General features: G+C 38.8%; 1 protein-coding gene across 5 annotated transcripts in view; it reads left to right on the top strand.

The window, feature by feature from the left end:
* The window catches only part of COL14A1 (collagen type XIV alpha 1 chain), a 115,612-nt gene that overhangs the window by 4,852 nt on the left and 96,191 nt on the right, over positions 1 to 14,569 (top strand). For all 5 annotated transcript variants that reach the window (XR_009489189.1, XM_059866049.1, XM_059866058.1 and 2 more), the window contains exons 3-5: positions 4,365 to 4,481; positions 5,583 to 5,726; positions 8,807 to 8,893. Coding sequence is in view for 4 of the 5 variants with exons in the window: in XM_059866049.1 (XP_059722032.1) it covers positions 4,365 to 4,481; positions 5,583 to 5,726; positions 8,807 to 8,893 (348 nt within the window). In the remaining variant the exon portion in view is untranslated. The remainder of the gene's footprint in view (positions 1 to 4,364; positions 4,482 to 5,582; positions 5,727 to 8,806; positions 8,894 to 14,569) is intronic.

Genomic DNA, 14,569 nt, shown 5'->3' on the forward strand with positions numbered 1-14,569 from the left:
AGTGTTCTCCCTTTAATATCAATACAATAAAATGAAGGTCAGAGAGGGTTTTTTTTCCACAGTAATCGCCCTAGCAGAAGCTAGAGTTGGTGTTCTTGATGAATAAAGAACAATACTTCCCTTGTTCTTAGACTCTTTCAGCAAGCATCAGCTATGGAATGCTGTCAGCAGTGTGATATTAAGCTAAGTGGAACATTGCCTTAGCCCAACATGGCTGTTACTCTATTGAATTAGGTGATGTGAAGTCTTTATTCCATGTTCACAGAAAAAAAAAAAACCTTCTTAGTACACTAAAAGTAATAAGATGTTTCTCAAATTCTTTTTGTCAAGGTTGCCACCTCTTGAAGTAAGCACTTCATGCAGCTGGCAAACTATTTACAATGTAGTGCCATTTGTCTGTTTTACTCAACTGTACACTCTGCCAACATGTAGGAAGAGCTGGCATTAGTTCTAGCTTGTATTTCCTTCCTTTGGCAAAGATGCTCAGGTAAAGGTGTGTAATGTGGCTTCTTGGAAAGGAGAATATGTTTGTGAGACTGAAGCCAACATGCCTGAAGCTACAAATTATTCCTTCAGAGGAGCTATGTGGTTGTATCTCATTTATTGCCTTATGAACCACGTAGCACTGTTTGGTTTTGACTCAACAGCAATTATTTTTTCAGCACTGCTGTTTCTTCCCCATTTAATATAATGTATAAATAACATATTTTGTCTACTTATGTTCTTATATAGTACATGAATAGTGCTGGACAAGAAAAACAGTTGAGAATTTTTAATTTATTCATTAAGTTACTTTCTTTGAGAGTTTTTCTGTATGTAAAGATGGATTTTTTCTGTATGTAAAGACGGATTTTCTTTATGTAACAATAATTTTCATGTGCTACTACTGTAATTGCTAAGTAACTGCAGTGCATATTAACTTATTCAATTCTTATAACAACAGTAAATTGAAAGCCACAATATTTAGTCAGTATCCAAACTTAGGCCATTTGATGTCTTGGAGAATTGTGCATAAGCAATTTATTGTATTTTTCCTTTCCAGTATGAGTTGAAAGCATTCTTTCCCTAGTTGTCTGTAAGAGTTATGTGTTTGGAGTGCTAATTTACCTGGTGGCATAAACCAAAGCCTTGAACTTGTCAGTTTTCTTTTGGGTGACTGCTCTAATGTTGCTGACAGCCATTCTCTTTTGCATTCCTGTAAAACCACTTAACGAGATCTAGCTACTGATTTTTATCAGTTAACTGACTCAGCTTGGATTGATTTTTTTCCCTTTCTGCAAGAAGTGAGATTTTGTTCCACAGACAATAAAGGCCCAAAGAAATAAAGATATCCTCGTCAGGTTGGTGAATGCATAGTAATTCCCCATCAATATTTTGTTGTCTGTTTGAGTGCTAGATTTTTAACTTCCTTAGCTATATGTACTTTTCTATGCCAGACCGTTAGTCTTTGCACAACTAAGACACAGTTAATTATCTGCCTAGTGAATAATTATTTTCTTTCTTATGGTGTATTTCTGTGTGGGAATGCTTCTTCCACTGCACTGCTGTCTGATACAAAAAGAACCCAGTGAAAATTGACCAGTTATGTAAAGACTATTCTGGCACCATTTTTCTAGTCTTTCACATTGTAACTCTGTAGTATACAGAAAAACTGGTGATTGTATCCTTCTTTGCTTGTAAAGTCTGTGATTGTTTTTTATGGGCTCATACATTTACCTGTTTTGGTGATGGCTAATAGCAGGTAGGCCAGAACTATGCTTCTTTGTTACAAGGTGCTTTCATGAACTGTCAACTTGAAAGTAAGATGGAAAGAAATGATGGGAAAGGAAGGTGGCAGACAAAGTGAGCTCTGAAATTCTAAGACACTATTGGGTTTTTTTTGGTCAATCCTTGATGTTACTTTGTTGCTCTCTGGTCTGCTTCTTAATCCCCATACAAATTTACCACTTAATCCCAGTAAAATCTGCAGCATTTTCACACTTGCATGCAGCCATTATTTAAAAATTTATTTTCTGTTCTTGAGGCAAAATAATAAAAGGAATTGTATTTTTGCAAACTCCTAGGTATGATTTGTCACTCTTGTTCATTCAGCCCCAATTTATTGTGATTTATGTATAGCTCAAAGACACAATGAATCTTGAGAATGAATTAAAAGCTGTAATCCATAATTACAGTCTGCTTGGCTTTGAAAACTTTTTGCCATAGTCTCTGTCATGTTTTTACAATTATAGCATGCTGAATGTTCTTGCAGAAACCTGCCTAGCAAAACATTTTGCAGTATGAGGGCCAAATTTTCAAAGCACTGATGTATTTGCAGTGATTCCTGCACACGATCTTGCTCACAGCCTCTTTCTTTCTAAACTTCAGGGAAGTGACAGGCAGACTGAAGATGAGGTCTGACAAGATTGTGCCCAGCAACTAAGGAAATTCTTGGGTTGGGTGTGAGCCCAGTGCTGCCAATCAGAACAGCTTTGAGTGTGTGGAACTCATGTGCTGCCTGCTGTTTCTGTCCCCTTGCCTCTCTTCTTGAGCTTGTTCTCTGAGGTCTTTGAGAATGCATAGGTGTTGATAAGCTGTTCTTGGTACTTATGTACTCTCTTTTCTGTGTTCTGGTGTCAAGGCCCTCAAGGGAGAGAACTGCAGAACCTGCCCTTGGTCTGACAAAACTGACACTTAGGGAATGAGAGACTGGATGCAAGGGAATATATCTCTTGCATTGAACCTCCAAATTCTTACTTCTAAGATCCAAAATGTATTTAATAGTAGATACCATGAAGAAACATGCACCCCTGAAACTCAAAAAACTACAGCATGCCTTTTTCCTTCTTTCTTCCCCCAAGCTCCTGGAAAAAGTAGCATGTAGGAAAAAGTTATTGGTTCAGAACAGGTCTTTGGCTGCTGCTGGTGCCAGAGCTCCACTGGCTGTAGCAGGTCAAATGGATAGGCCAGAAATTGTTGGCCAGCCTGTTCTGCCTGTTGACTCAGACACTCCATGTGCTGTAATCCCTAAATCTCAGAAATAAGAAACTGTTGGTTTATTATATCTAAAGGACCAAAAACTGTGGGCATGAGCCTAGTCAGTAAAGAGCAGTCTTAGCCCTGGGGAAAAGAAATTGCCACTTGCCTGCTTCAGATTAATTTCCCTGATTTCTTAGACTTGCTAACAGAAACCTTAAGATAGAGTGGCAAAGGCACCAAAGGTTTGGAAAATGTTGGAGACTGTTCAGGGGGCCATGGAAACAATGGGAAGAGGAGGAATAAGGTTGGAGTTGTTAAAGGTTTTCTAGCCCTTCTGTCATTCAGCCTATAAGTAGCTTCCCTGGCTGCCTTTCCCGGTAGATCAGTTTGTTCTCTGTGAGCCAAATTCTATTCACATGTATGGAGATTTCCCATTGTTGACAGCCAGGCTGCACTGCCAGGTGCTCTGCTGAAGTTCTTCAGTGAAGAGGGGATGTGCCTCCCCAAAGCAGAGTGGAAAGGTTTCGTAGAGTGTGGTCCAGCATTAGTGGAGTTAGACTGAGCAGTGGGATGTAAAGCTGTGACATACTCGTTTATGTGCAGAGACACAAAGTTGCTGATAGTATGGCAACAACATGGGGCTGTTTCTCCATTTGTTCTTGCGTGCGTTGCTTCATTGGTGTATCGCCTCTTTTTCAATCATTTCATGCTTTTATTCATTTCATCAGCTGCTTCAGTTTTAATCCTGGGTGACATCACAATATAAATAGAAGCCAAATTTTACTTACCATCCAGATTGCCCCTAAGTCTTGACTGGCCTGTGCATGCCTGCTAGTCTTGATGAGACTGAAGCAGTGTTTGCTTTGTGCTGCTTTAGCCAGGTTTGCAAATTGGGCAGCTGATGTTCCCTTTGCCTTGTGCGTGCCTGTCTTTTCTCTTTGTTATTCTCTCCTCACGAGGATTTGAAAATTTGGCCCTGGGTGACATTAAATGTGGGGAAATGCCCACAGTAGTGAGAGGTAAAGGAGTGTAGGTTATGCATATTGTCAGTGTAAGCAAGAGAGCAATTTTAATTCCCATATATTAACAAAGAACATTTTTATTACCAGCTTTGCCTGCTAAACTTGTGTCTTAACATCTAACATTGTCTGTCCTTCTGTCTACTGCTGTTAGGTTGTTTAGTTTGTTTTGTAAAGAGATAAATAAAAGGTCTGTCTGAGGGAAGTAGTGCACTTGGGGATGTCATTTTACAAACTAATAAACTGATGTATGTGACATTTTAAATAACTTGCATCCTTTACCATTAAAATTTTGTGTTGTCTTCCTATATGTGTTTATTTTTGTTTGTTTAAAATTGGTTAGTCTTTATTTGAATTTAAAATGTTGTTTTCTTTCCGAACTTGCAGTGTCCCCACCAACAAGACTAAGATATAATGTAGTGAGTCCTGACAGTGTACAGATTTCTTGGAAAGCCCCCAAAGGGCAATTCACTGGATATAAACTTCTTGTCACTCCAAGTTCAGGTAAAAGTCTGTATGGTCTCTTTTGAGGTGAAAGAACTGTCTTCCTAAGGCATAAAAGGTTTTCAGAGTTTAGTGTCATCCTCCACAGTGAAAAAATCGTGAGCAAGCTTTGGGTAATAAATTACTGGCTGGTCAACAGAAGAGAGATTGATTTCACTAGAGGGTGGTCAGGCATGGAAAATGGGAATCCAATGGTTGAGGTAGCAGAGATAGGTCAATGCTAGTTATGCTTCATGTGTAGTCTTTGGGAATTGTTATTGATCATCTGTCTTTACCTTTCTTCCAGTGGGGTGTAAGGAATTCTAGGAATTGTTCAGGGGAAAGTATTGGAATCCTAATTCAGTCAGCCTTCAAGGTGGATCTGCTTGTCCCTTTTCCCTTAGTGAGCGGTCTAGAAAAGAATTAAGAAAACAAGTAATCTTTAAAAGTTTTTTGAATGAAAACTTTCAAAGGTAGATACCAAGGTGGCTGTATAGAGCTATAAAGGTCCTACTTCTGTACATTTAAAATTAAATTTAGATACAGAAACAGTTTTAATATATGGTTAAAATACATCTTTGTATATATTGGCATGCGATCTTTATATGTAAATGGACATATAAATATTTGTATTTACTTATTCAATAACAAGTATTTATTTGTATTTATTTGTTCAATATTTGTATTTACACATGAGAATTTCCTAGCTCAAAGAAAGCTGGCAAAGCAAGTATTCAGGGGTGATGTGGGTTTGACAGGATCCAAACTGGCAGTGAGTCACAGAGGGAAAGCCTGTTGGTATGATGTTACCAAACTTGACAGATTTTGTAAATTGTTTCTCTTTTTCTTAATGATTTTGCTGGACACCATGGCTGTTTCATGAGGCCCAGATATAAATGCTGATCTTAAGAATGCTTCTGTTTAAGAAAACTGGTTAGACTGCCTATCTTGTTGCTTTTCTGGGATGTTCTCATGGCCTGGCTGTATGGATAGTCCCAAAACTGGGTAAAGTGGGAATGCTTAGGTCATGGTAGAGATTGAGGTATTTACATTTACTGTGCTAGAAGAAAAGCAAACAAAGTTATGTATTTGTTGGAATTTTTTTTGTCTTTTCTCCTATAGGTGGAAAAACAAATCAATTAATTCTTCAAAATACTGCAACCAAAGCAATTATTCAAGGTCTCATTCCAGATCAAAATTATGCCCTTCAGATCATTGCATTCAGTGAAGACAAGGAGAGTAAGCCAGCACAAGGCCAGTTCAGAAGTAAGTGTCTCTTTATGGCTGACATACAGAATGTGTAAGATATTTAATGTCACTTCTGAAACAGTAACACATCTTACACAAAGGGGAATGATGGAAAAAACAGTTTTTTCTGTGGTAGAAGGAAAATCAAAGCCATGTATTTTAACTGGTGTAAGTATAGGTGAAGGCCTGAATTAATTGCATAGTATGTTCTTGCATTGGACTCTTTGTTTCCATTTGGTTAGCATCCCTTTCTTCCTTGTTTCATTAGGAAATTATTCAATAGAAAGAATCTTCAGTGAGTAGAAATAAAGTGCTATATTCTGATACTTTAAAAATTTCCTTCTTATTAAAACAATGTTATAGCTGTGCCAACTGGCAACTAGATGCTAGTTCAGTAGTATGAAAGGCTGTTTCCTTAATGGTCTACAGCAGTCAAATAGGTTTATAAATTTAATTTTTTAAATGATCAAGACATGCTCCTAATGTCTGCATCATAGTGGTATATACACATTTTATCTGATTTATCTTGGTCTTCATGTTAAATGTGTTAAATGTGATCAGTGGAGATTTGGTTAATAATGTGGCAGTGCAGGAGTATAGTTGAAAGCCTAATGAATTCTCTGACACTAAATTTTCCTCACTGTCTTTGCCAAGCTGCCTTTCTCTTAAAATCAGCACAAGATAAAATCTGCTGAGTACTTGATGTGGTGCGTATTCAAGTCCTTTTAGCTTTTCACCACTACAGCTGTGTATTTACTACCTTAAGTTCTGTCCTGGTTAGGAAACCCACAAAACCACGGATTATTTTAGCATTAAAGAGAAGCCCACAGAAGGCAACAGCAAATTCTATAATATTAGGTGTAGCTGTTTTTGAAATGGCCTTTAGGAAAAGTAGAGCTAGCAACATGATTGAAGAATATGGGGATTGTGTTCTATTTAGTATACTCTTAGCTGCACTTAAGGCTGAAGTCTCATTTAGAACCATGATGCCTTTCATGAGTAAAGAATGCAGATACAGCATATATACAAATCTTTTTTTTTTTTGCTCTCCTGTGTTACAGTTTTTTTTCTCCTTGTACTCTGACATGTGGCCACTAATTCATGAGATGAAAAAAGACCAAATATATAAAGAGTTTTGAGAATATCATCTGGTTTAGTGCATTGGAAGTATGGTTTTAATGCTTTGGAGTTGTGACTGATGTAGTAAGAATTCTCAAGCTTACAATAAAATTTTATTGTCAAAAGAGTATTTCTGTTTATATAGCAAGGTACACATTCTTATTCTAATACATAGTGTTTAATGAACTAAGATCAGTGGGGATTTTTTTTCCTTTGAAAATGCAGATGTAAAATCATGTGCTAGATAAAATCTTTGTCAGTGTAAATATTGGAGTAAAACTGCTGTCTTGCCTCTCCCTATGTGGTTAGAATTTTGACAGTTCCCAAATCCAGAAATCTGTCAGGATGTGACCAACTTGTCTCCTTTGAACATTTTCAGACTTCTGTACCATTTTCTCTGGAGACTTGCCCCTCAATAGCACTAGCATTAGAGAAGGCCAGCTAGTCGGCTTTGCTCTTGAGCTTTTTGCAAAGGAATGCTCCCAGAATGATAAGTGGCAGCATCCTTTTTGGCCGATATTATTCTGGTATTTCACCTCTCGTTTTAGTCAGAATCTTGTTCAGTTAAAGATTAAACCCAGACTTCTGACTAAGACCTGGTGTCATTGTGGCATTATCTGTAAACCAGCTAATAACCAAGATCTGCCTTGGTAAAAGCTGGCTCCTCTGCAAACTTGTGAACTTGAATTTGCTCCCAAATCAGTTACTCAGTTGTTTGCTAAAGGCAAAGGTGACACACATTCACACCCTATCTTAGTAAGAAGAGGAGTCAAAGTTTCAGGTTTTTTGTTCTCACCTCTGTAGCTGGAGTGTGAGCACTGTAGGTTCTGCAAAGGGTTGTCATACTCAGAAAATCACATTCAGATGTTTGTCACCTCATTGTCTTCCTTAGAACTTAGTCTTGTGGTTATATTTTGGATTGGAACTTGGAACACTCCTGGTTGATTCAGATATTCCACATACTATTGGGTAGATTAGTGAAGTCCATTTGACTTTGGTTCCACAAATGTACAATAGAATATTTGCACTGTCTCTCTTACATAGTCAAGAGACAGAGAACCTCCTTTCATGCCCTCACAGTGTTTTTTTGAATGATGTAGCAGAGAGACTTTGATCCTGGCTGAGGATTGGTGCCTGCTTGGATGGATGTCAGTCATAATCCAATTTTACATAAACTAAGAAGTGTAATTGGAATAGAATTTTATTTTTCTGTGGAAGATATTCTCAGCTTCATTGTTTTAAGCTTTTCCTGGCTGTTGCAGACAGCTGGAGTGTGGATACCAATGAGCATTCCAAGAAAATTCTGGAAGAGCTTTTTCTTCCCACTACATGACTTTAGCAATGACTTTGTCAGAACCTTTCAGACTATTAGTAGAGCACTACTGCCTACTAATGTAATATTAGGAATTGCTAATCAAATTGGGTTCTGCCTGGCTGTTGTGAGAGACTGGAGATATAGTAAGGGAGGTATCCCACCCACTTGTGGAATGGGAAACTGTCAAAGTCCCAGCTCTGGAGCAACCTTGCACTCCTGGAAGTATTTGGTGCCCTGACTACAGATTTGGGCATGGGATCTAAGCTGATTCTGTAAAGAGCACAGTGTAACAGCTGGCTTATATGCTTTTGTGTTGACTGACCTGGAGGGGAACTTTGCAATGCTGGACTTTGCCCAGCTAGCTTTGCCAATTTTCTGGACTATATTTCCAGTGTGGGATCTTGTCTGCGTGGGCTTAGGTGCTGATGTCACTATTTGGACTCTCATGTGTGAAGAGAGTCAGTTTTGAGAGCTTTAATGATGATAGAATGGGGAAAGAGCCATGAAAATAATAAATGCAATGGGAGGGAGGGAAAACACAGAAACAGTAACTCATTACCTAAACATATCTTCAGATGCTCTGTGTACCTACTTTACCAGGAAGAAGACAATGCTTCTAACTGCCTTGTTTCTAGATTAATTGATTTTCCCCCTTACTTTACAGTTAAAGACATAGAGAGAAGAAAAGACACAAGTAAATCCAAGGTGAAGGATCCAGAAAAAACAAATGCGAGTAAACCAGCCCCGGAAGGTCAGATCATAACACATATGACTTATGTGATATTCTGAATCAGCTTCTTTATTTAACTTGGCCACTGTAGAGATTTTCTGTAAGTCAGTACTTTAAATCTGGTTCTCAGGGTTAAATTAATAGAGGGGAAAAAACCAGTATTTTCAGAAATATTGGAGAGTTGCTACAGAGGTATTGCTTTTATTTCTGTGTTTTGCTTTGCGTTTTTATAAAGTCCTAAATGCCATCATGAATAGATAAAAATTATTAAAGAATAATTTTAGATAATATTAAAATTATTAAAAGCTGCTTCTATTTCCCCACTGGGTGCACTTTGAGTAGTGGAAGAATCATGCAGGTGTGTGTGCATGTAATAACTTCTTGTCTTGGCTATAAGACAGACTGGCAGTACCAATTCCTACCTAAAGCCAAAATAATACTATTGTGTAATTAGCCACATATTAACTTGATAAGTGTGTCCTAGTGTAGGTTGTATATATGAAAACATTTGAAACGTTTTGAGGGAGGGGAAAAAAAGGAGTTAATTTTGTCCTGTTTCAAGGAGCCAATCTTCTGATGAAATGTGATACTGCTTGCCATGAGAAGTTTGTCTAGTATGCATGAAAATCTATTTCAAGCTTAATATGCATCGCTGTTTCCTGTTTTTTTAAAATTCAAATAGCATCTTCTTTATGAAGTAACCCCAAAAGTAATTATTCCCTTCAGTGGTTATTTATGGTATACAGAACAAGAAGAGCTTGGTGTGACCTTAAATAGTCTCTCTGTGAATAAACTGGACAGTTTCAAGGACCCCATTTTCCCCTTCCATATAAATCTGTCTCCAGTAATGAAAGTGTCAAAGACCTCACCCAAAGCTCCTTGAAGCCCACGCAAATTTTTCTTCCGTGGGTTTTTATTCTTACCACACATTTTTTTGTCATGTTGTATTTATTAACACTATGCAAGTTTGTTTCCATACAGCCTTTCTCAAACGAAAGCACCCTTGAATTCCATTGGATATCTTGGAAGAATGTTAGCTAGTGTTTGCAACACTAAAGAGACAAGTTGTACCTGCTGGCGCATGACAGGGCAGTGGATAGGTGATCTTTCCTACATCATGTCTGGAGGAAGACAGAAATGGCTGGAAGAAATGACAGAACAGAGAAGGAAAATGTGATTTGCTTTCTTAATGAAGGGCAATTGATAAAAGTTGAAGGAGGGAAAACTGGGCCTGTACTTGGAAAATGTTGATTAAATACAGACAGAGGAAAGTGTCTGCCAGACTGCAGGAGAGCATTTATGCTTTTTTCATGGAGTAAGGGCAAAACTACAATTGGCGAGAGGAGCTTGGATCTGCAGTCTCTCCCTTTTTAGGATTCGTGTTTACTTTTGAAGTCTTTAGTTTAGTCACCTTCCTCATCCCTACACCACTTTTTACTCATCTGAATTTCTTCAGTTGTATCAGGGCAGTTTGTAACAGGACAAAATACATCTCCTTATTGCCTTATACTTACTGTAGCAGGTTTTACTAGAAAACTGGGGTGTGCATTTAAAACTAAAGCAAAACTTAGAAACTTCTTGATCAGCAAACCTGATCATAAAGAAAAAATATTATGCTAATTTTTATGAATTCTTGAATTTGTTTAGCCCTATTTCCAACTCAGCTATATATTATTTTACAGTAACAGAACTTTTTCCTCTAACTATTGCATCTTTCTCCGCTTTGCACAGTATAATGATTATTCAAAGTGATGAAGATTACAACTGAATGACTTCAGTGGGAGTAGGGTGAGATTCCAAGTGAAAACATTGGGCAAAAATAACAGCATCAGCAAAAAATATGTAGTTGGGGTAGAAGCGAATTCAGAACGGATACATAGAAAGTAATGGTAACAAAACGTTCCTGGTTTAATATATAAAGACTGTTCCACTTCAAATTGAAATAGAATCAAAGAAATAAGGGAAAGTCTGAAAGAAATGGATTAAAGAAATAAGTGCAAAATTTTACATCAAATGCATGAGTAATAACTTGATCCACTGCAGATGTTTGACAGGAAATTATTTGAGTACAACCAAATGAATTCAGGCCAGCAGTTAATTGGTTTTATAACCATTTAGTGTATGGCTAAATTTGATGGATTTAATAGCAACCCTGTGTCTGTGTTTAAATCTTTGGTCAAGTTGGCTAGACCTTGGGAGTTAACACTACAGAAGAAATTACTAGAATCATAAAATCGTTAAGGTTGGAAAAAATGTGCATCATCAATTTGACCTAATAACACCATGTCCACAAAAACATCTCATGAAGTGTCACATTGATTCAGTTGTTGAATGCTTCCATGGATGGGGATGGCCCCAAGTCCCTGGCCAGCTTGTTCCAGTGTTTATCCTCTCTCAACATGATGAAATTTTTCATAATATCCAATCTGAATCTCCCCTGGCTCAACCTGAGGCCATTTCTCCTGATCCTGTCTCTTGGTACCTGGCAGAAGAGACCGACCCTCACCTTTTCTGCAGCATCCTTTCAGAGAGTGTCGAGGTCTCCCCTGGGCCTCCTTTTCCCCAGGCCAAACACCCCCAGCTCCCTCAGCTGCTCCTCATCTGACTTGTGCTCCAGACCCTTCCCCAGCTCTGTTCCCTTCTCTGGACACACTCCAGCCCCTCAATGTCCTTCTTCAAGTTGAGAGGCTCAGAACTGGACACAGGATTTGAGGTACAGCCTCACCAGTGCTGAGTACAGGGGGACAATCCCTGCCCTGGTCCTGCTGGCCACACTGTTTCTGATCCAGGCCAGGATGCCAGGGGCCTTCTTGGCCATCTGGGCACACAGTGGCTCATGTTCAGTCACTGTTGACCAGCACCCCCAGGTCCTTTCCCAAGGGCAGCTTTCCAGCCACTGTTCCCCAGCCTGTAGGACTGCATGGGGTTGTTGTGACCCAAGTGCAGGACCCAGCACTTGGCCTTGTTGAACCTCACACCACTGGCCTTGGGCCATTGATCCAGCCTGTCCAGATCCTTCTGCAGAACTCTCCTACCCTCCAGCAGATCAACACTCATGCCCAGCTTGGTGTTGTCTGTGACCTTATTGGAGGTGTTATTAATCTGTTTGCATAAACTTTAAAAAATCTTTTATGATGACAGCTAGGTTGAGTTAGGTAGAATAATATCTTACCTGAGAACAAGAGCAATCTTTGCCCATAAAGATTTGCACACAAATTGAAAGCAACCATTGTCAAGGCTACTATTGTCTGTGGTTGTGGCTTCTGCTCTTCTCTTGAGTGAAGGAGAAGCACAATTCCCCAGTTATTAGTGTCAGGTTTTGATATAAAGAGGTGCCTTCTGTCAACATCTGCACTGCTTGTTACAGAATGATGCTTACTGGCATTAGTAAACCAGAAAATCTAAAATCATTGTTTAGGGGCAAAACTAATAAAGAACATCCATGTACTTGTTAGTGAGCATAAAAAAAAAGACTAAGAACTCTTTCTATATTACAAGCTCTGGTTTGTGCATTATGATAAGTCATGTATCCTGCTGATTTTCCTGAAAGGCACTACATAAGTGTATGAACTTGTTGTTTATAAATATTTAGCTAATATACTTTGTTCAGGGTCACACAATAAACCCCAGAAATTTCTCTTTCCATTCAATGGGACAAGGATTTCACTATAACCCTTCTGCTTCTAGAAGCTATCTCTTTGCTAAGAAATGCAATATGTAAATACATGTACTCATGATTCTAGGTAGTTCCAGAGCATTTCACTCTTATTTTCATCTGTGGTTTGGAGGACTGTTTATGTAGTACTGTCCACTATTTAATTACCAACTGTCTAAGGTTCCGAGCAGTGCTGGGAGTTCTAAATGCCTTCTCCTGAACTCCAAAATCTACTTTCTTCTTCTGTCCCTAAATTAAATTGTTATGAGGATTTTCCACTGTCTTTATGTAAGACTGTCAACAGCTTGTATGGCTTGCTAGTAAAGCAGCTTCAGCAACCTAGATTAAAATTTTCCATCTATTCTGTCCTATTCATTCAAGTAGTTTAAAAAGATTTACTCCTTTTCTCCTGTAAGTACTGTGCTCTTATCACAAGCAAACCTCTAGTGTATATCCAGTAATGTCATGGTGCCAAATTAATTCAGGCCTAATGTCTAGCACTCCTCCATCAAATCTCCACTTTGTATTTGATTTCCAGAAACTTTCTGTAATTCTTCTGCATGACCACTTTCAAGTTTTGAATCTCCTTTCTATATTTTTCAGAACCTGTCATTTTTCAGCTTAGTGATTTATCACTGCTGTGCACACTCTTATTAGTAATGTCAGAAGTCTTTTCTCTTTCTGTCTGTTGAGAAAAAGCTCACAGATGCAGCTTCTTTCAGCACGCACTGATATTTGAGTGCTTGTACCCTGGCTCCTCTCCAGCTCCCTCATGTACAAAGCTCTTTTCTGTACAATGACAGGGGTTAATACATTCTGTGCCTTCTCAGATGTTTTACAGTTTCTCAGAGAGCTTCTATGACTGATTCTCTAATCAAATCCCTTTGGGGAGGGGAGAATCAGTGCACTGACTAAATCCTCTGGCAAATATATAACTATATCTTTTTCTGCAGAATATTTCTCCGTGTATCTGAACTGTGTTTAACTACCCATTTCAATATAAACAACAAAACACTGAGGCTTGTTTTACTGCATTCCTGTTGATTTGATTGGGGATTTTTAGTTGAGAGGTGTGGTGCCTTAATGTAGGTTTGCAGCCAAACTCCCACCTAGCTGCTTGCTCATTCCTCTCCCCCGCAGGATGGGAGAGAAAAAAGGAAGAACAGGAATGAAAGAGTTCATAGGCTGAGATAAAGACAGGGAGACTGCTTACCAGTTACCATGGTAGGCAAACAGAGTCAAGTGGGGGAAGATTTACATAATTTACTGCCAGTTAAAAAATTTGTAATGTGGGTAGTGGGAAACAAAAGAGACAAACATTAAAACAACAGCTTTCCTTTCCATTTTCCCAGGCTCAGCTTGACCTCCTCCCAGACTCCTCTCCTCCTCCCTTGTTATCACTGCAAGTTACACTCAGTCCAAGTCCCTTCAGAGAGGAAGCGAGTGGTGTAAAAGGGGTGTTGAGAGATTGTTATCAGGGTGTAGTGGTCTCCCTCTTCCATTCCTTTCTTCTCATACCTTTCTTCTCCATGTATGTCATCTGCAGGCTGCAGAGAATATCTGCTCTGCCATGGAGCACACTCTCCTCTGACCTTGGGGTTCTCTCTGCTGTTTCTCACTCTTTCTAACTTTCCTTCACTCTTTGCTGGGCACTTTATTTTCCTGTCCTAAATACGTTTTCCCAGAAGTGCCACCATCTGTCCATGGACACTTGGCCTCTTTTCAAAAAGGCCACCCCTGCAGCCTCCCTTCTGCCAAACCTGGCCCAATACCAAAGGTGCTCCATTAGTGCTTTACTAGAGTGAAGAATTTACACAGTCTTTAACCTGTCCTGTCTGGAAAGTTCTTTATGCAGATCTCACATCAAGATGATTTAGATGCATAGAGCATGTATGGGTCAGACTTCTCTTCTGAATCAGGTGTTGCAGGATAAGCCTTACACAATAAGAAATAAAAGTCCCACAAAAGATTGTGACTTGTGTATCACAATGTTAATTACTTTCTTATTGTAAAGTGCATGTAATAGAGTCATACAGTAAGTA

The sequence above is a fragment of the Haemorhous mexicanus genome, chromosome 1 (assembly GCF_027477595.1).
Source record: "Haemorhous mexicanus isolate bHaeMex1 chromosome 1, bHaeMex1.pri, whole genome shotgun sequence".
Classification (NCBI taxonomy): Eukaryota; Metazoa; Chordata; class Aves; order Passeriformes; family Fringillidae; genus Haemorhous; species Haemorhous mexicanus.